The 22,975-nt window shown below is 36.6% G+C and overlaps 1 protein-coding gene across 3 annotated transcripts in view; it reads left to right on the top strand.

Moving 5' to 3' along the window:
• Positions 1-22,975, top strand: part of anapc1 (anaphase promoting complex subunit 1) — an 80,572-nt gene that overhangs the window by 54,972 nt on the left and 2,625 nt on the right. For 2 of the 3 annotated variants that reach the window (XM_039672296.2, XM_039672295.2), the window contains exons 32-47: positions 1,798-1,880; positions 2,737-2,815; positions 5,988-6,062; positions 7,377-7,447; positions 7,642-7,732; positions 7,819-7,872; positions 7,946-8,139; positions 11,508-11,594; positions 14,461-14,578; positions 15,039-15,116; positions 15,203-15,270; positions 17,106-17,244; positions 17,524-17,610; positions 20,153-20,248; positions 21,134-21,338; positions 22,186-22,320. In XM_039672296.2, coding sequence (XP_039528230.2) covers positions 1,798-1,880; positions 2,737-2,815; positions 5,988-6,062; positions 7,377-7,447; positions 7,642-7,732; positions 7,819-7,872; positions 7,946-8,139; positions 11,508-11,594; positions 14,461-14,578; positions 15,039-15,116; positions 15,203-15,270; positions 17,106-17,244; positions 17,524-17,610; positions 20,153-20,248; positions 21,134-21,338; positions 22,186-22,320 — 1,660 coding nt within the window. The remainder of the gene's footprint in view (positions 1-1,797; positions 1,881-2,736; positions 2,816-5,987; positions 6,063-7,376; positions 7,448-7,641; positions 7,733-7,818; positions 7,873-7,945; positions 8,140-11,507; positions 11,595-14,460; positions 14,579-15,038; positions 15,117-15,202; positions 15,271-17,105; positions 17,245-17,523; positions 17,611-20,152; positions 20,249-21,133; positions 21,339-22,185; positions 22,321-22,975) is intronic. The other variant, XM_089116761.1, reaches the window with a different exon arrangement.

The raw sequence follows: 22,975 nt of genomic DNA, 5'->3' as shown, positions 1-22,975 counted from the left end.
TCATCTCCATCAGTAGCCGCCTCCGATCGCACCACTAACTCCGCCTCCGTTTCCCTCCTCAGCTGATATTAATATTTAAACATTCTCTATGATAAAAAATGTTTGTAAAAAATATTTTAATAACACGGTTTTGGCGGTTGTAGAGTTATAATGATGGTGTTCAAATACATAACATTAGACTAACGTTAGCCAGCTTATAGTATCTTGATTCAGTATGCCAGTATTTATTTGAGATATTGTTTTTTTATTAATTGAGCAGCAGAAAAAATATTCTTTATATTAGTCGTCCAATTAGTCATTAGATTAGTCGACTAATCGATAAAATAATCGCCCAACTAATCGTTTAGTTAATAATCGTTTACCCCAGCCCTACTTTACGGAGAGTTCGCGACTTACTAGCTACGTTCTACCTTACGAACAAATGGTGCAACGGAATAAAGTAAAGAGTTAGTTACAAACTAGCTAGTAGTTACTAAGGCTCTAGTGTGGCCTTTACGTTACAATTTAAGAAAGAACTTACGAACGGCTGGTGCGACCCGACCCTGAACTCCAATCTGAATGTCAGAATGGGAAAGAAAGGTGAATTAAGCAATTTTGAGCGTGGCATGGTTGGTGGTGTCGATGAGTATTTCACAATCTGCTCAGTTACTGGGATTTTCACACACAACCATTTCTAGGGTTTACAAAGAATGGTGTGAAAAGGGAAAAACATCCAGTATGTGGCAGTCCTGTGGACGAAAATGCCTTGTTGGTGCTAGAGGTCAGAGGAGAATGGGCCGACTGATTCAAGCTGATAGAAGAGCAACTTTGAATGGGGATGTTTTCTTGGCACACTTTAGGGCCCTCAGTGCCAAATCGTGCATCGTTTAAATGCCACAAGCATTGTTTCTGATCAAGTCCATCCCTTTATGGCCACCATGTCCCCATCCTCTGATGGCTACGTCCAGCAGGATAATGCACCATGTCACAAAGCTCCAATCATTTCAAATTGGTTTCTTGAACATGACAATGAGTTCACTGTACTAAAATGGCCGCCACAGTCACCAGATCTCAACCCAATAGAGCATCTTTGGGATGTGGTGGATCGGGAGCTTCGTGCCCTGGATGTGCATCCCACAAGATGCGATCCTATCAATATGGGCCGACATTTCTAAAGAACGCTTTCAGCACCTTGTTGAATCAATGCCACGTAGAATTAAGGCAGTTCTGAAGGCGAAAGGGGGTCAAACACAGTATTAGGATGGTGTTCCTAATAATCCTTTAGGTGAGTGTATATTCACCTGGAGCTTTCTGTGTGCTGAGAATGATGCCACACCTCTCATGCGGGCATGCTTGACAGTTTATATTATTGTATGGGAAAGTGAGGGTATGTTCAGCAGCGCTAACGTGCTGTCTTACTATTTATCTGGTGACCTCAAAGTGAACAATATGTATGAACAACACTTTATATTCATGCATCATCTATATATATATATATTTATGCATGACATTTAATTTGAGTTGAGTTAACAAGAAAGGAAAGTAGAATTAGATTCAAATGAAATGTATATAAATTATCAAAGCATAGTATTTGAAATTGACTTCATATCATTGGTGTGAATGACCCATTAGTATGTTTTCATGCTCACAAATTATGGGCTATTTCCAGAAAATTTGAAATGCCATCTATTTGTATTTATTTATATCTCGCATGTTTCATTATATTTAATTAATACTTGTAAATGAATTGTGTTGTAGAATGCATTAGATAATAATATTCAAAAGACAACACGGATTAAATGCAACTCTTTTTATTAGGAGGGTGACACTATCAATGTGGACGTGACCTGTCCTGGTGCGACACTTGCTCTAGCCATGATTTACCTGAAAACAAATAATAGGTGAGTTTTATTTTTTTTATTCACTTACTTTTATTCCATTTCTATATGACTAAAGAACCACATCCTAACATTAAGATGTCATTTTTGTGCCACAAGCAGTCTTATTTTAGTATTATTTATATACTATTACAGTATTTATTAACATTTTGAATGGGCTTTTATTTGTATATTTTCATTTAAATGTTATTATGTATTTTATATCATAATATTTTTTTTAATGTCATATTTACTTTTAAATATATCTGCACAGCTTCTTCAGTTTTGGTTTTTGTCTTTTATTTCATAACTTAAACTTATTTTATTTCAGTTAGTTGGTGACATTTCTCATTTTAAAGATTCAAGTTTTTCATCCTATATTTAAATACTTTACTTTATTTCTTCTTTATTTCAATGACCAAAATCACATCATTTTAATAGTTTTAGTTAACAATAACATCACACCAGCTAAAACATAAGCATAAGCATAAGCAGCAGCAAACATATTATTCAAATATATTACGATTTAAAGCTCCTTCTGCCCTCTTTTGTCTTCCATTGTTGAGCAAACAGATATTCCCGCAGCATTGGTTGATCTAGAAGTTGTTGGGCCTCTCAAACAAATAGAGCAAGAGTCATAGTTTACACTCTTCAGAGTCAACTTACAAACTATAGTTCTCACTGTGCAATAAACCAGGATAAAAAAGAGGATTTTAAAATCCCCCAAATCACACACTTTACCTTTAATTAAGTATAAAATGTAATGCTTTGTCTCTGTGTAAAAAATGCAGACATCTTCCTCAGTTCTCGAGAGCAGTGGAAGATTGAAGCTGTCTTCTTTCAGCTCGTCTTTTACACCTGTCTCTCTGGACTCCTCCAGGTCTATAGCTGATTGGCTGAAAGCCCCGGACACCATGTTCCTGCTGGACTTCATCAAGCCTGAGTTTTTGCTGCTGAGGGTGAGAGAGAGCATTACAGGGCCGACAGCCTCCGGGCTCACAGGGACTTGCACATTAACACCAATCACACTTTTGACCTTTTTTTCCACTTTTAGGATTCTCATGTTTTATGATGGTGTTTTAGGACACATATGGGGTCATTTTAGCCTGCTGTGCTTGTTAACCAACAGGAAGGTCACTTCCTGTCTGGCACTGTTCCAAAACCTTAAAGACCCCATGTGGTGAAAATCAAATTCTTAAAGGGTTAGTTCACCCAAAAATGAAAATTAAGTCATTAATTACTCACCCCCATGCTGTACCAACCCCGTAAGACCTTCGTTCATTTTCGGAACACAAATAAAGATATTTATGATTGAATCTGAGAGCTGGATCAGTCCTCCATAGACTGCCTAAGGGACTGGCTCTTGACGGCCCATAAAGTCATTAAAGAAAAGCTTTAAATATTCCATGTGCCTACAGCGGCTCAATTATACGTTTATCAAGCGACGAGACTACTTTTTGTGCGAAAAAAACATAAATAACGACTTTATTCCACTATTCCATTACTTCCTTATGGGCGCATGCGCGAGAACTGAGACGAGGACGTTCTCATTCGTCTACTTCTTGTTACCGGCTGCTCACCACTTAGGAGTTTTACCGCCCCCTACCGTATAAGATGATGTGCTGATATAGCTGGAAGCGCGAAACTTTCTGTTTACAAGCAGAGGAAGATGCGTGCTGTATATACGCTTTTCAATTAGCGTATTTTCCGCACTATAAGGTGCACTTAAAAGCCTTTAATCTTCTCAAAAAACGACAGTGTTCCTTATAATCCGGAGCGCCTTATATATGGATCATCATCTTATACGGTAGGTGGCGGTAAAACTCCTAAGCGGTGAGCAGCCGGTAACAAGAAGTAGACGAATGAGAACGTCCTCGTCTCAGTTCTCGCGCATGCGCCCATAAGGAAGTAATGGAATAGTCGAATTAAGTCGTTATTTATGTTTTTTTCGCAAAAAAAGTAGTCTCGTCGCTTGATAAACTTATAATTGAGCCGCTGTAGGCACATGGAATATTTAAACCTTTTCTTTAATGACTTTATGGGCCGTCAAGAGCCAGTCCCTTAGGAAGTCTATCTAGGACTGATCTAGCTCTCAGATTCAATCAAAAATATCTTTTTTTATGTTCCGAAGATGAACGAAGGTCTTACGGGGTTGGAACAGCATGGGGGTGAGTAATTAATGACTTAATTTTCATTTTTGGGTGAACTAACCTTTTAATGTGGTTTTATGTCCATGTGCAAATTCTTCAGTCAACATTTATTGCTGAGTATTTTCTCCTTACAACTGCAGCGAACCAACGACTGTGTCAAAAACACGTTTTGAAATCGTTCAAAATAATATTATAACCAATCCCGTCATGAGGGAGTGGGTTTAGCATATCGTTAGCTGCTGCGAAGCAGGGGAGTCTCAAGAGAAGCCAGGTTATCCCAGTATATTTTTCTGTTGATATGAAAAATTGGGTACATTTTAGCAATATATCGGGCGAATTTTATATATGTATATTATCGGTACGATGTTGTGAGCTATATGCCTTTGTCCACTGGCGTTCTAAGCTGTTCAAAGCATTTCTGAATTTTAGAAGGCAGACTGAGATGGTGAACAGGAACATAGTTTGTGTAACATTAGCAAAACTTTATTAGCTGTTTGATAACATAGTCAAGTCAAAGGCTAATCATATTAATAACCGTTATGAATCTGACGTTGTAGAGAGCGATCTATAAAACGCATTACTATATACGAGCCTGTATAATTCGCTCTTCCACTTCTTCTGAATCGGTTCCTGGTTTAAACATATATGGCTGAATTAAACCAGTGTTTCCACTTGCCATCGTTCAGCGTTACAGTAAAATTGACCGAGTGGATCTCTGAACTGGCATTAGTGGAGGCAGGGCTAATTTGCATATTCATGGTTCCTCGTATGCTAAATGAAGCTAAGGGTGTAGAGTTACGTTCAAGCTATATTAAGGCATGAAGAATTGTATTATTTTATTTCACAGGAAAAAACATTTAAATATGTTATTTTGGTGATCAAAGATGAATTTTAATGGATACAATTATTTATTTATTTATTTTTTTTTTATTTAACAGTCAGACATACTTACAAACAAACCAACATAGTGCAGTAGTGAGCAATCTTGTAAATCCGTAAATTCCAGCAGTGACAAGAGTTATTTAAGTGTTTGATCTAAGTGTGTATGTGAGCGGGTGTGAGTGTGGGTATGTGTATGTGTGTGTATGCGTAAACAAAGTAACCATTTATTATTTATTACCATTGTCATTACAATCACCATCCCACTCCCCACTACCATCATACTGCCCATATTGTGTTGGTAGATTTTTATTTCCATCCTTCCTCCTATGGAACAATTGCCATTGTCAATCCTGTATAAAATAAAATAATTTATCATGGTATATAATATAAGATAATATAATATAAGATAACCTTCCCCCACATCTCATCAGTCCCTATCTTTTCCTATTTAAAAAAAAAAAAAAAAAAGGGGATACAATTATTGACTGCAGGGGAACTTTAATGCTGCCTTCATAGACTTCCAAAAGGTAGTTATGAATATGATGCCCTTACTTTATTTTAAATAAATTCAATATTGATTATTCTTGGCTGAGAAGTCAATCATATTTTGAAAGCATCACAGATGGTTGTTTATACTGGAATGGTATCAATAAAAATTATCTTATTATAATTTTTTTTTGCATTTTATTTAGTTTATCCCCCTTATTTTTAACGTAAGAGCTGCTTATTTTTTGTTTATTTTTTGCAATGAAATGTGGGAAATATAAATGTATTTGATCAATAATATAAAAAAATCAAGCCTTAAATCAAGTTGACGCTTGCATCTCTTGTCCAAGTTGAAAAAGGTCAACTTTTAATACGCTTTTTGTTGCACTCTCACATTTTAAATGCAAAACTGCTTTGTGTGATCAGCCCCTTGGATGGCATCTGGCAAGTAGGCAAGCTAGCTCTCTAGGTTTTGAAACAGAGCCATACAGCATTTAACCATTAAACATGAATGCTTCTAAAGAAAGGGGATGTACAAATATTTCCTTTTTGACAACTCGGCGTAAAATGTTTATCCATGTGTTTAGTAGCTTTGTCTTTGTTCTTTCTACAGACGCTAGCCAGATGTCTCATCATGTGGGACGAGATCGTTCCCAATGCTGATTGGGTGACCAGTAATGTGCCTCAGGTATGTTAGAGCTCTAACAAACTGCAGGGACTGATCCAACATTTCCAACTATTTTCTCTAGAGGAAGCACATTTTTGCCTCAGGTCATGTTTTTACTTCCCCATTCTATGTTAAGTTCACAGCAGGTTGGTCAAATATTTAGCAACAGTTGTGTTGTGAAAAGCAGAACTGTGTGGTCACTTCAGCTGTAATGGTGGTGTAAAGGTCATTGAGCAAGAGAGGCGGGAGAGGAAGGTTATTGAGATGTTTCAAAGTGTGTCTTATGTGCATAATAATAGTAAGGCGAATTCACTATGCAGTTTATCCATTCTATCTGCTTTAGAAAATCTCTGAACTCTGAGAGTGTTTTGTACAAAACTGGCTGTTTCCGTTAATCTAGTTGCTTTTATTTTCTTATTTTTGCATGCGAAAAAGAAAATACCAATCAGAATTCAGTATTCAAATATTGATGACGTCACGAACGGTTCGTTTTTGGAATGTTTGAATGCTGAACATTCTAGCGATGCACATCTTTGATCTTAAATTTCTTAGTTACATTTTCTTTCTTGAACATTTAATGAAACCACAAATGGACACAACTATGACCTTCAAATGGTCTTCGTTTCCTGTTTACACTTCTGGGCTTCGGGGTCTATACGAATACGACCCCAACAATTGATTGAGTAATTGTTCAAAAAATATACATTTTTAATCATACAAATAATATATCATTTTTTTTGTTTACTTTTCATCTATTCATTAACGCTGTGTTTTTGGAGATATAAAGTACTTTTGTATCCATATACCACACAATTCCTCAACTACGCCATTAGCTTGCATATGAAATATTATTTTTGTATGATGCATTGCATTTATACTAGATACAAGGCCTTCATTTCTGTGTAAAAATGTTCTGATTTATGCCAGATTTTTTTTTTGACACATGAAGGAAATATATGTATTTTTTTCAAATTTCAAATTCATTTCAATGTGGGGTCATATTGACCCCGAAGACCAGAACTGTAAAATTATTTTTTTTTACATACCTTCAGAACAACCGAATCAAGCCCAGTTTTTTGTGTGTGTATAAATAGATAATGTATGTACAATGTATGTAATGTACAAAATCTTATTGAGTAAAAGTCGATTGGGGTCGTATAGACCCCATGACCTGATTGAGGGTTAAATAAATACAAAACGTCTTCCATTTTACTGTGACTGGCTCCCAGCATTGAGCTTACACATTATTGGTCATTGTTAGTGAATTGAGATGACGTGACGTTGTTGTGTAGACTCTCTTAATACGATTAAAGCTAAAAATATGCATGTTTTCAGATCATCAAGGAAAACATTGGAAACCAGGAGCAGACGTCCGTCTCTGAGGATCTTAACATGGAGACCTTAGTGTGAGTAGGCATCCGATTCTGACTGATTTGTTTTTATGGTCTGGTGTGATTTGTAGGAGATCCTTAAGCCCACAGACTGTTTCTCATTGTGGAGGTGTTTTCAATAATGTTCCTCATGTCTGACTTGAATTTCCATTGACAGTCTGAGAGCTTTTCTTCCTTTGAGTGAAATAAAGTTGTCACTGTTTCCACAGTCAAGCTCATGACTATATAATTGCCGGAGGCTGCCTGGCCGTGGGATTCCGGTTTGCTGGGTCTGCAAATTCAGATGCTTTTGACTGCTTAGTAAGAGGACATTCACTTCCTCCTCACAGATTTGTGATTTATCTGAAATTTCTCTGAATATTCTGAGCGTTTTCTTTCTCCTTTAGTACAAATTTGCCCGAAATTTCATGCAGTGTCTGACGACCTCTACGGCTACAGTAGTAAGTATTTACTGGTGTTCATCATGATGTCATCAAAAATCTCAAAGTTCACACAACTTTCGATATCCTCCAGACAGGGCAGTATAACCTGCAGACGTGCTTGAGCATGGTCCTCTTGGCGGTTTCTATGGTCATGGCCGGTTCGGGGAACTTGAAAGTGTTGCAGCTGTGCCGCTTCCTCCACAAACGCACCTTTGGCGAGATGAACTACGGCTTCCACATGGCTCATCACATGGCCCTGGGCCTGCTCTTCTTGGGTGGAGGGAGGTTGGTTGAGTTTGAAATGATTGCTCCACCAACATCATTTATCATAACCCTGATATTTTTCATTCAAGCTTATTTTGAGTAATAATGCAAAAAGCCAGTGACTGATTAAGGTTGATTCATCAACTTAATTTTCACAAATGAACCCAACTTTTATTAATTTTGAAGCCAAAATACAGTTACCAGAAGTAAAAAGCTTAAAGGAGTAGTTCACTTTAAAAAAAAAAACTTTACTCACCCCCATGTCATCCAAGATGTCCATGTCTTTCTTTCTTCAGTCGAAAAGAAATTAAGGTTTTTGATGAAAACATTCCAGGATTTTTCTCCATATAATGGACTTCAATGGGGTCCAAACGGTTCAAGGTCCAAATGAGAGTTTCAGTGCAGCTTCAAAGGGCTTTAAATGACACCAGACGATGAATAAGGGTCTTATCTAGTGATAATGAATTGAAAAAATATTTTTTTAAGTCACTTCGTTCGTTGAATCAACCAAATGACTCGAAAAAAGATTCCTTCATTTTGATGAACGAGTTTGAACAGGAGAGTCACGAACGCACATCACAGAACAGAGCAAGGCGAGAATTTGTGCTAAACTTTATTTATTTTTGAACTGGCTGATCATTTCGCTAGATAAGACCCTTATTCATCGTCTGGTGTCGTTTAAAGCCCTTTGAAGCTGCACTGAAACTCTCATTTGGACGTTGAACCGTTTGGACCCCATTGAAGTCCATTATATGGAGAAAAGTCCTGGAATGTTTTCATCAAAAACCTTCATTTCTTTTCGACTGAAGAAAGAAAGACATGGACATCTTGGATGACATGGGGGTGAGTGAATTATCAACAAAAGTTTTTTTGAAAGTGAACTACTCCTTTAAGCTTTTTAATGTGCTTTAGAAAAAAAAAAACATTACTGGTGTGCATCTTGAGACAAAATAATGGCGCTGACATGTATGTAGATCTGTCAGTGCAAGTTGCTTTCAGTTAAAACAGTTCAAACATGGATTTTAGTCTGGGACTAGGCTTGAGCATTATCTGTGAAACCGGGAATACAAGTTGTAAAGTATGAGTTTGAATAGTTTTCTAGAGCAAGAGTACAAACACAACTAGGCTGTAAAAGTGGACTATTGAATAGATGAGTTTATCTGTTCAGCACAATGGCGTTAAATGTCCCCGGGCAAAATCTGTAGTCCAATTTAGCCTTTCAAAAAATCCATTCGCTTAATAGAACCGGAAGTTTCTGGGTTTAAGGCTCATTCCTGCAGCTCTATATTAAACTGTCCTCCCACACAGGCATGAATTATTTCTCAGGACAAAGGTTGTTGGTATTTGGCCAAGCAAAGCATGAGAACATGTCAGCTGAATATCATGCTATTTATAACCGCAGATAAAACACTATTGTATTTTTGTCCTCTGACTTTAAAAGTACGATAATAGCTTTTTATCATAATAGTTCCTCTGTCATGAAATCACTTCTTTATGTCCTTTGACCTTCTTTGCTAAATAGTGAATTGAAGGAAGTTTCCAAAAATGAATTCACTCATCCTCATGTCATTCACACTTCTACATATTCAGTTACATTCGGTCACACGATACATGAGGATCATCATTGATGTCAAATTTGCAATAATGCTTCTTCATGCAACATGAGAATCAACAACATGAGAATGACATGTTTTATTAACCCTCAGGTGCTTTTCGTTTCGGAGTCACACTTGTTATCTTACCGGTCAAAAGTGACCGGACACATAAAAATTAAATTTCCTCCATCCCAGTAAAACCAATGCAATTTATTTTTGTTCTATAATATTTTGAGACAATTTGATTGAATTTATTAATATTTATGCAATATTTATGGTCTATTTTCGCGATGGAAAAATGTATATATTTTTTTATATATATATAATTTTTTTTTTTCAAAAAAATATGAATGCAGTATTTTAGTTTAATATAGAGTCTCTAGGCCTTCAGAAAAAAAATGTTGTTCAAGAAAGTTAGCACCATCTGGTTCCAGTATAGAGAAAAAGCGTAGAATGATGGTGTAACCACTAGATGGCATGCACAACTCTCTATGGAGAAGCATATGAATTCCCCAGATGTTTATGAACACATTTTTTTTTTGGTGGATTTGAATATATAGTTGAAACAATCTCAAAAATGATTTTTTTATTTAAAAAGTTTTTTTATGTAAAAAATAAATAAATAAAAATGTGTGATTTTTTTTTTTTGTGTTTTTGTCAATTTCCCATTCATTTCCTATGGGGGTCATTTTTGACCAAAGACCACAAGTGTGACTATTTTTTTAAGACCACTTAGCATGCTCAGATCATGACCTCAATTTTTGGTGTATTCACATACACAATGCCATAAAAGTCACCGAGTTTCGTAAAAATTCCGATGAAGCTGTGATTTTTAAAAATTCAAAACATACTTTTTGTAATCAAAATGTATTGGTGTGTATGTGTATACAAGTGTGTTAGTATGTGTGTGTGTGTGGGTTTGTCCGTTTTGCACTCTAGATGTTGTCACCCCTTTCCTGCGGTGTACTTTTTTTTTTTTTTTTTTTTTAGAATTGTGGCCGATTTGTAGATTGCACGTACAAAAATTCAGAGAATTTTATTTTTTGTCAATTTCCCATTCATTTCCTATGGGGGTGTGACTATTTTTTTTACGACCACTTAGCATGCTCAGATCATGACCTCCATTTTTTTTTCTATTCACATAAATAATGCCATAAAAGTCACCAAGTTTCGTAACATTCCAATGAAGCCGTGATTTTTAAAAATTCAAGACAGAAATTTTTTCGGTCAGAAATGACCGAAGAGGACCTGAGGGTTCCAAATGTATCCAAAAATAATCCAAAAATGCCAGATGTGTCCCTATATTCATTTTGCTGTAGATTTAAAAAAAAATGCAATATAACAAATGTATGGAAACGTGTGTGTGTGTGATGCAGTGGCCAGTACACAGGCTCTTGAGCACTTTAAAAGCAAAATAATTTGACCTCTAACCAGGTCAATGAAAGGCACAGTAAGAGCCTCTCGTCCTGTCAGAACCTGTTCAAGTGCACTCTTCAACTCGGCCATTATTTTTAAGTGAGGCCTTTGAAAGAGCATAAATAGTACCGGTGAACAATGGATGACCAATTTCCCCCTCGCAACACAATTGCGTGTGTCACATGCACTCTGAAATATTGCCTCCTGGCACAATTGAATATGCAGCATGTGCGTCCATTGTTTTGCGCTAGTTTTCCAATGTTAGCTCACATGCATTGTTCGCTGATTTACGTTTCCCTCACTCAGCTGGTTATGTGCTGTCAGTCAAAAACCTAAGCAAGATCGAACATTTTCTGACATGCTTTTTTTTCCCCACAGGTACACCCTCAGCACCTCCAACTCGGCCATTGCTGCCCTCCTTTGTGCACTTTATCCTCATTTTCCTGCTCACAGCACAGACAACAGGTAGATGCTCATCAGTTGCTAACACACACACACACGTCACACTGAGAAAATATGTCTGTATTGTCTTCACTTCTGAGGAAAACCACTTTCAGTTTTACTGTAAATGAGACGTGTTACTCAGAATCGTGTATGTGTTTGTTTTAATCGCCGTGTCAACGTGTCATTTTATACATCAGGCCCAAAAAGTATTACACTTAAAAATGTGTGAATGTCTTCGCATTAGATGACAAAATGACAAAGCAAGTGGCATTCATTTCAATGTATGAGTAGAAAAATGATTTCGAGTTTGAAATAAATCAATGCATCTAAGATTTCACGACCGAAAGTACGGCTATATAATATGAATGTGTCTAGTATGAATGAATGCACTGCATATGTTGTTATGTGACCTACAACATAAGATTCATCACTTCAATGCCATTAACAAATCCTTTCAAATGGCATCATGGGATAGTAAAGTGTCCATCGGGTGTGGACTTCAGTCTCACTAGAAGTAGTATGTCATTCAAGGGCTTTAAGAATACTATAAATTCGGACATACTACTGTATTTGTATTTGTATTTATTTATTTCTTCGGTCAGTCATTTAGAAATCATGTCATAAATCATGTAACACAAAAAAGAGAGAGAAAAAAAAATAAAATAAAAATTAAAAATAACACTCAGCTCACATACTGTTTTTCACCTACTATATAGTGTTATAGTGTACACATGAAGTAAGCATACTACGCAGCAAAAAATGAGAGACTGCATTTCATTTCTGCCACTACCACAAAAAATAGAGATGGCCATAATCCTTTGACTTGATACGAACTGAAACGTGTTCTCCCGAGTTGCTAACTACAACCAGCTATGTGTCAGGAGACCCTGGATGGGTTTGGGTTTTTTAGGTTGGGACCAGGGCTTAACATTCATTTTGCTCACCAGCCATTCTGGCTAGTGGTTTTCCAAAGTTACTCACCTCTCAGCATTTTCAATGGCCACAATTTTGACATCTATACCATGTAGAAAATAGGGATGGGCAACGATTAATCGCGATTAATCGCATCCAAGATAAAAGTTTGTGTTTACATAATATATGTTTGTGTAGTGTGTATAATTAATTTGTATATATAAATACCCACACATGCATGTATATATTTAAGAAATATGTGCATGTATATATTTATTCACAATTAATATTATATATAAATATAAATATTTGATATATTAACAACACATTTTTCTTAAATATATACATGCATGTGTGGGTATCTATATATACAAATTAATTATACACGCTACACACACATATATTATGTAAACACAAACTTTAATTTTGGATGTGATTAATCCATAGTAGAAAAACATTTAGATATTTTAATATTATCTCATAATTGGGCAGCAGGTTTATTAGGCTGCTGTCACTTTAAGACCCGATGCACGGATCCATTATTACATTGTTACACATGCGTTTTCGTTCTCAACTGTTTACGTTCACTTGAAACAGAACACTGCATTTACGTGAATACTCACATTTTTAAATGATTGTGTGTGTGTATTTTACTGTTTAAGCGCAATAAGCAGCGAAAATAACACTATTCAGTACTGAGATGCGGCCTTATATGCGCACACATTGGCCCTCATTTATCAATCTTGCGTAGAAACGGGTGTATATTTTGGTGTAAGATTATGCTTACACTCCTCTCACTGTCTGATTTATGAAGATGTGCGTACCTTTGAAATCCAGGTGTACGCAATGCCTGCCCTTGATAAATCCCGCGGCCGAAAACGATCGTCATTAGAATAACACGCCCCTAAATATTCAAGTCTCCGCTCTCCCCACGCCCTTATTTTACACCCTGGACACAAAGAAGAGAAACTTCTCCGACGTGGAGCCGAAATGACCTATCACAATGCATTATTTTACAGCACGTCTTTTGAAATTAGCATTCAATTTCGAATCACGTCACATGTATAATAGTGATGATGGTGATGTGAAGTACCATTCATTCACATTAATAATTGCATGACAATTTGTAATAGTATTCTTCTTCTTATTATGATTTGCATTAATGATGCTTATTGTTATTTAGAAGAAGGATGTCGTTATTATTATTTCTATTATTATTATCATTTAAAAGAAGAAGAATGTATTTTTTATTATTTTGTCAGTCTGAATTATTTTTTGGTCATTGAAAGCCTTTCATTAGGCTTCCGAACCCAGTCCGTGCGCACCTGCCGGGGATAATCCTGAAACGTCAGGGTAAAGTGGGCTCGCAACTGAAGGAATATATGCTTAGGCTACAAATCAAATGCTTTGGTAAAGTCACACAAAGTCGACGTTACACAAAAATAAATACTGAAGTTTATAATTTCTATGTTGTTTTTTTGTTTGTTTTACAGTGGGTCATAATATATCATATCTTTTAGTTTGTCAGTGCGTTTTGTGGTGTTAGGAATTTTTCTGCGCATTTCCTCACTAACTCAAAACGTGCGTACACCACCTCCTGAGCTGGTGTAGGATTCGAGCGTGCCGTACGCCAACGTCCATATTGATAAATCTCAAACTCACCGTGGTTTTGAGTGTACGCAAGGTGTACGCTGGAAATGTGGTGTACGCACTTTTGATAAATGAGGGCCATTGTGTGTGAGAACAAAATCTGTGGGAATTAGTAAAATTATGCTCAATCCCAATCCGAAATTCAAGACCTGTAATATTCACCCAGAGTAAATTAAACGCGTGAGTGAGGAGAGGCGGGTTTGTGCGTAACTCGCTGTCGGAGAGAATCATGAAAGAGCAGCTGGTATCGTGTGACTGGTTGAAAGTATAAATCAGCTTTTTTTTGGGGTTTCTCCTAAACATATGTTCCTGTTCTTCTTTGAAGGTATCACCTCCAGGCGTTGCGCCACCTGGCTGTTCTCGCAGCGGAGCCTCGTCTGCTGGTGCCTGTAGACGTGGACACTCTCAAACCCTGCTACGCTCTGCTAGATGTCACCTACAAGGTATGTACTGCGCCACTTTATAGTTTAGATTATATCATTAAGGATGGATGTAACCTTCAACCTCCTTAAAAGTGCACTCCAAACACACACTCACGTTTCATGATCCCGTTTCTTTATTCAAATCATTTTTTCGTGGAAGACTGCGTAACTAGCTGGCTGCTCAACATCTAGCATGTGAAGCCGTTAGGCCACATCAAAGAGATTCTTGGGTGATAAACATGGCGAAGGACTGTTGAAGGTTGACCGTGGCGTCTGACCGTGTCTCTCCTGCTGCTTTGAGACGACTCGTCTTTTCAATTAAATGACGCCAGCCAAAGGAAGGGAACCAGCTGTTCACAGCAATTACAAAGATGTATTTGCTCACGCAGGCATTGAGTCACGCATAGCAGACGTATACATCGCGATGCAAGGCGTTAGCTTTCTAATCTGTTTGTGCATGCATGTGGTATATGTTTAATAGGAGACGCAGTGGTACGAGGAGACAACCGTGGAGTTGATGGCTCCCACCATGCTGCCTGAGCTTCACCTTCTTAAACGGGTAACAAATTAAATTTCCACTTCAAAGTATAGCTCATATGAACTCCCGAAATCTGACCTTACATTTTTTTTTCTCTTTGCATCCAGATTAAGGTGAAAGGTCCAAGATATTGGGAGCTAAACATCGACATCAGTAAAGGAACCCATCATCTGCAGTAAGTCTACATGTAGATTAACAGAGATTGAGTCAAACTAAACAGATTCAAGCTTTGCTCCAAAATCTGAGCTGCCTATCTAGACTGTATTTTGAGGCATTGTAGCCAAAGTCCAGATGCAAAGACTTGCCCAAAAGGTGGTCACTTTTTTTGTTGTTGTTTTTTTGCAATCTAATGAGCATCACATGCTCTTTAAAATAAAACAATCCCAGAAAAACAAAGACTCTGAAATGTTCACATTTTGCTCAGTATGGAAGTATTAATATAATAGATGAACCAAATTCAACTCTTTTACTGGAATTTGTGCATCTTATATACACGCACTATAATTTTTAATAATAGAAATTACATTTTATTCGAATGTTATACTTTTATTTAGCACGGATGCATTCAAATGATCAAAAGTGACAGTGAAGACATTTGTAATGTTACAAAAGATTTCTATTTCAAATACAAGCTGTCTTTTTATTAAAGAATCTTGAAAAAAATGCATCACAATTTGCACAAAAATATGAACCAGCCCAACCGTTTTCACATTGATAATAATCAAAAATGTTTCTTGAGCATCAAATCATCATATTATTCAGTGATTTCTGAAGGATCATGTGACACTGAAGACTGGAGTAAATGATGCTGAAAATTCAGCTTTGATCACAGGAATAAATTACATTTGACAAAACAGTTCCTTTAAATTGCAATAATATTGCAATATATTCTGTTTTTACTGTGTTTTTGGGCAAGTAATGCAGCCTTGGTGAGCATTTTGAAATGCACTTCTTTCAAACACATTAGGCCCCAAAAATTTGAACAGTAGTGCAGTTTTATGCTTCATGACATGCGGACATCTCAAACTACTCAATATCAGCTCTATTTGTCAGGACATTTTTAATATAACTCTGATTGTGTGATGCTGAAAGGTGAGTAAATTATGGGATAATTTTATTTTTTAGGTGAACTAACCCTTTAAAGGAGTAGTTCACTCTAAAAAAACTTTTGCTGATAATTTACTCACCCCCATATCATCCAAGATGTCCATGTGTTTCTTTCTTCAGTCGAAAAGAAATTAAGGTTTTTGATGAAAACATTCCAGGATTTTCTCCATATAATGGACTTCAATGGGGTCCAAACGGTTCAAGGTCCAAATGAAAGTTTCAGTGCAGCTTCAAAGGCTTTAAACGACACCAGACGATGAATAAGGGTCTTATCTAGCGAAACGATCACTCATTTAAAGAAATAAATAAAAAAGTTTAAGTTTTATAAGCACAAATGCTCGCTTTGCTCTGTTCTGTGATGCGCGATTCCTGTTTAAACTCGCTCATCAAAATGAACGAATCTTTTTTCGAGTCATTTGGTTCAATCAACGAACGAAATGACTCGAAAAAAAGATTTGAACGAGAGTCACGAACGCGCATCACAGAACAAAGCAAGGCGAGCAATTTTGGCCATAAAACTTCAAATGTTTTTTTATTTATTTTTAAATTTAAATGTTTCGCTTGATAAGACCCTTATTCATCGTCTGGTGTCGTTTGAAGCTGCACTGAAACTCTCATTTGGACCTTGAACCGTTTGGACCCCATTGAAGTCCATTATATGGAGAAAAATCCAGGAATGTTTTCATCAAAAACCTTAATTTCTTTTCGACTGAAGAAAGAAAGACATGGACATCTTGGATGACATGGGGGTGAGTAAACTATCAAGTGAACTACTCCTTTAAGTTGGGTTTCAATTAGTAATCTGCTTTAGAAGGCAGCTCCCCATGAAGAGAGCAAGCCAGCTCACAGGGTTTTGAAACAGAACTTAAAGTAAGAGTAGATTGAGTACATTCTGTTTTCTAGATCCATCTTATCCAGAGACGGCGTTCTCTACGTGAAGCTGCGTGCCGGACAGCTCCCGTACAAGGACGACCCTCAAGGTTGGAAGAGTTTACTGGCCCCAAACCTCAACAATAGAAGCGCTGAAGTTCGCACTTTTAAGGTCGGTCTGTGTGCCCGAACAAACTACTGTCCACAAACTGGTTTGGCCAAAGTCTGTCAATATTTACCCTGTCATACGTCTGTTTGTAAAGCAAGCATTAAACCGTTCATGCAAATACAGAGGATAAAGGCATAAAGATATATCCGGATGTTTGTGACAGTGTTCCTAATTGGATTAATGCAGCATTATGTGTTCTTTCAAACTCGTGCAAAGAATATTTTTCATGTCAATGAGCTATTTTTCCCTTCCCTCCCACTCTTTGGTCCGTCTCCTACGCAGCCCGAGGCCATCTCAACCTTCACCTCAGACGCTGCTTTGGTCTCCTTCGCCGAGTACTTCTGCAGAGCCTCGGAAAACATGAAGCATGTGAGACCATAAACATGTTGTTTTAAGGGAAACTGCTTGGTTTGTGCAGTCGGAAAAAAAGTGTTCATGTCCCTACAGAGCTTTTGCATTCGTAAGGATGCTAAATAGCTGTCAGAGACTAAATTTCACTCTACTGAGACGACTTGATCTTTTAAAAACTGTTTAGGTAAAGTGAAAGGCCTCAATTTACACACTGTAGTAATTCATATTTTCTTTTCATGACAGATGTTGAGTTTCCACATCAGTGTTTAGTAGAACAGCCTTTGGTTTATTTATTTATGGATTTTTAGAGGATTATTATGGGTCATTTTTATCTTAACAGAATATTCTGGGTTCTGTTGTACGTTTTATCGCCAGCATCCTTGAAAAATTTCATTGTTGAAAAATGATTATGGCCTCCCTTAGTTGTCATAAATACACTGTAAAAAATAAAACCGTGATTTTTACGGTAAAAATCGGCAGCTGTGGTCGCCAGAACTCGAAAAATACGGTAGCAGCGTTATTGGTTTTACAGTCTGAACTTAAAATTTACAGTAATAAACCGTATTTCATTATCTGATATAATGTTAATTTACTAACTTATTGAAGTATTGGTATCTGTTTTGTACCATTGTAATACACTGACACCTAAGCAGCTTTTCCACAAGAAAATGAATACTTAAATAAAGAAGCTGCACAGTGTCATTCACACAAACATTAAACACCATCATGGTAACACACATTAAAAAAATAAAAAAAATGCAATAAACATTAATTTAACAACATCAAATGTAACATAAAATCTTAAGATACAAAACTGATTAGAAAGGAACCAAGAAAACTAGTTATTTCAACAAAAATACATAAAATGTGAAGCGTCACTAGGAATTGTGGGAATGTCAATTTATGGTTTTTCACTGTAAATTATACAATTTACAATCTTTTTCAATTTCAAAAACTGTACATTTAATGGTATTTTACAGTAAAATGACATTAAATGTACCATGAGATCTATCACAGTTATTTACCGTATATTTAAACAATTAACAGTTTTGCACTGTTGCATTTTTACAATGTAGTCTTTTACCATTAAAATCACAATTATTTTTTACTGCGTATAAGCAAAAATATGTGAAGAGCATTATGGAATGGAAACTTGTCAAGTTTTGAGGAAAATTGATATTTTGGATCCAAAATTGGTCATTTGTGTGATTTGCAGTTTCTAGTTTTAGTGCTTGAAATCCAGGATTGCATTCTTTTACACATGAACAACTCATGATCTGGTGACCGCTTACGCCCCATCCATCTTCCCAAATTGGAATTACAATCAAAATAATACAACCCAAAATTTCCTTCAAAATAAAAGCTCAATGGATTATATTTGAAAGCAAATAAATGAAGACATCCATAAATATCCATGAATTAAAAAAAAAACAACTATATGGAGTCTAGGGTAAGTTTTTCCCCTATATTCACTTATAAAACTTCCACTAGAAATGTACATTTTAAAGCTGTCCCATCTTTCTTGTCCTTGAGTTTGCTTTCCCGAGCAATGAAAGTGGCGAAGCATTACACCAGGATAAACGTTAAAATAAAAAATGACTGAATATGAGACCAGTTTGATTAAAATCTCGTCACATCATGACCATGTGAAGTCGGTCAACTGATAACCTTTACATGATACAGTATGTACAATGATACTTGAAAGGGGTTGTATATATGAAGAACAAACAGAGGAATTATATTAAGGCATACATTGACCAGAGTTAACTTTACATGTTTAATAAAACACATTTTTGAACAGGATAAAAAAAAATGTCAAATGATCTCCATTGAACTCATGGACATCTGGACACCATCTAGTATGTTGGCAAATACAACATACAATAATGCAACTCGCCCCTTCATTGTGTATAAACAAACGGGAAATGTGTTTATAGTAAATAATGAAACCACAAATGAAAACTTTCAGCTTCAAAAGTATAACCGTAATACATCAAAGTAGGTTTATAGTCATTTCTTTCCCACTGTATGTGAAATGACTTCTGATATTCTAATAATAAATCATCTTAATACTAGATGAATAGTACGTTTAAAAATGACATTTCTTGTATCATTTTTTTCATTGTAGCTTAATAAGGATTCATGTGAGCTACTTTAAATACTATCTAAAATTACTTATCTTATGATGCCTTACAGTGGATGTCACAATAGCTATAAATATGAATGAATACAGTAAACATAGGAGTAAATATGACCCACTTTGCTGCAACGCTTCCCTTATGTGGATTACAATAAACACATGAACTCAATGTAGTAATCCACTTCATCCCACTGATGCACTTCATACACTCTGAAAAATGCCAATTGTGGGTCAAATATGGACAAACTCAAACATTATTTTTAAAAAATGTAACCCAATGGGTGGGTTTGTCCATATTTGACCCATATTTGGGTTAAAACAACCCAGCATTTTTAGAGTGTAGGCATGAAGTTAGTAAATAAGTGAAAGTTCATGTATTGCTGGTTGCTGTAGTTCACACATGCCGTCTTGTTTGCACAGAAGCAGGAGACGGTGGCCTTATTGTCAGCAATTCTGTATGAATGTGTGACACAGGAAAACCCAGAGATGCTGCCAACACACATCTCTATTGACCAGGTCAGTTACAGTAAAAATAGCATTAACAAAAAATGAAATGTCGACAAAAAGTAGTTCACTTTAATAAAAGCTTTTGCTGATAATTTACTCACCCCCATGTCATCCAAGATGTCCATGTCTTTCTTTCTTCAGTCGAAAAGAAATGAAGGTTTTTGATGAAAACATTCCAGGATTTTTCTCCATATAATGGACTTCAATGGGGTCCAAACGGTTCAAGGTCCAAAAGACAGTTTCAGTGCAAACTGTTCAAAGGGCTTTAAACGATTCCAGACAATGAATAAGACTCTTATCAAGCGAAACGATCACTCATTTAAAAAAAAACAAAGCTTAAGTTTTATAAGCTCAATCTTCTGTGATGCGCGTTCGTGACTCTCCTATTCGAACTCGTTTTTTTCAGAATGAACGAATCTTTTCCTGAGTCAACTCGTTCATTTTGTTCGTTGAATGAACCAAATGACACGAAAAAATATTTGTTCATTTTGATAAACGAGTTCAAATAGGAGCACGAATGCGCATCACAGAACAGAGCAAGGCGACCATTGAGCTTATAAAACTTGAGCTTTTTTTTTTTTTTTTAAATGAGCGATCGTTTCGCTTGATAAGACCCTTATTCATCGTCTGGAATCGTTTAAAGCCCTTTGAACAGTTTGCAGTTTGCACTGAAACTCCCATTTGGACCTTGAACTGTTTGGTCCCCATTGAAGTCCATTATATGGAGAAAAATCCTGGAATGTTTTCATCAAAAACCTTAATTTCTTTTCGACTGAAGAAAGAAAGACATGGATATCTCGGATGACATGGGGGTGAGAAAATTATCAAGTGAACTACTCCTTTAACAGCTAAAACTTGTTCTGTGTGACTTGTGTGTGATGGTTACCTCTGTAGGCCGTGCGGACTCTGGAGCAGGGCGATCTGTGTGAGACGTTCAGTCTGTGGCAGATGAAGCTGGTGTTAGAGCTGTGTGAGAGCAGAGTCCTCCAGCAGCGGCTCAGAGACACACACCGCCAGACCCGTGGCCTTCTGCTCAACTCTGAGTTCCTGCCCGTCATGAAGAGCTCAGCGGATCGAGCCCTGGACCACTGGCTCTGTGGTGAGCATCAGCTGCTTCATTAACGCTGACTCAGATGTGCTCTCTCAGATTTCTATTTTAGAGATTCTGTGTCAGATACTCTAGTCAGCGGTTAGGACTTTTGTTTCGTGTTTTGATCAACACCTTCAGCTAGTGTGAAAAGCTATCGTCATGTATGCTCTTCAGGGTTGGTAACTTAAAGCCTAATAGGGTAAATGTCATTAAAAACCCGTCAAGAACATCTCTAGAGCATATTTCAGTCCAAAATCTAAAGGAAAAAAAATATATTACATTTTGTGTAAAGAAAGGTCTAGTTTTAGTGCCGTTCAGTTTAATTTATTTTATTTTTTTTATGTATGTATTTAATATATTTCAATATCATTATCAGTATTTATTGTACTGGCTGATTTTAATTGAGCAATGGATATTATTAATAAATAGATATAATAAAAAATATTACTTCATTACAATAATGAGAACTAGATGCTTAATTGTCAATGGTAAAATGCACAATGATCAAAAACCACATTTAATTTTAATTAGTACAAAAATTCACACACTTATTATTATTATTAAAGTATTTGTATTAATATACATGTATTCATTATTTAAATACAAAATTATTAAAATGTATTATAAAATAAGTATAATAAAAAAAAAATGGAGGGGGTGAGGGATGTCTGAATTATGGGAATTTCTTTGTCATTTATTTAGGGAGTATAAAGGTAAAGCCACACTAGACATCTTGTTTTATTTACTTATATTAATATCTATTCAAATGCACATATAATTGTTTCCTGAAGCTTGTTGTTTTTTTTTGTTTTTTTTAAACTGTTAATCCAACAACACTGTTATTCGTTGCAAACAGATAACAGTCATGTGCTGCACGCGTACTTGAGAAGACAGCCAATGAACAACGATACTGACGTCAACATGCTGGCCTGCTTCCTGGTCTACCATTCCATCCCTAGCCTCAAGAATATGGTGGCGTCTGACCTGGAAGGTAAGGTCACGCTCGAACGGAAGCTAATGGCTCTATCGAGAGAACCTGGCTCTACTGTTTGAACATAGAAGTCTTATTTCCCTGCTGAAAAATCCAGCTAAAACCAGCCAAGGCTGGTTGGCTGGTTTTGGCTGGTCTCCCAGCCTGGTTATAGTTGGTTTATCAGGCTGGTTTTAGAGGGGTTTTGAACACTTTTTCAGCTGGTCAGGCTGGTCTTAGCTGGTCAAGTTGGTTTTAGCTGGTCAGGCTGGTCTTAGCTGGTCAGGCTGGGAGACCAGCTTGACCAGCTAAGCCAGGCTGGGAGACCAACTAAAACCAGCTACTTCCAGCTTAAACCAGCTAAGACCAGCCAACCAGCCTAGGCTGGTTTTAGCTGGATTTTTCAGCAGGGTTTAAAGGAAAAGTTGACATAAAAATTAATTTCCTCGCAAACTAGCCTGGGAAAACCCAGGCAACTTCCGGCAAATTTAGATTTGCTCTGAAAGTTAGTCTGGCAAAGAGCTCATTCAAGCCCGTTTCCAGTCCCCAGAAATCGCGGCACCAATCAGAAATGTTAGGGCGGGCTTTACAGCACTGGGATTTTTGAAGCAGATTTTGTAGCCTACATTACAAAGATGGAACATCAATCGTTTTAATCAGCTATCGCGTCTGTTTT

This window comes from Pimephales promelas, chromosome 11 (assembly GCF_988280905.1).
Source record: "Pimephales promelas chromosome 11, fPimPro1.hap1.1, whole genome shotgun sequence".
Classification (NCBI taxonomy): Eukaryota; Metazoa; Chordata; class Actinopteri; order Cypriniformes; family Leuciscidae; genus Pimephales; species Pimephales promelas.
The sequence above is the reverse complement of the archived record's forward strand: the minus strand, read 5'-3'. Positions and strand labels throughout refer to the sequence as shown.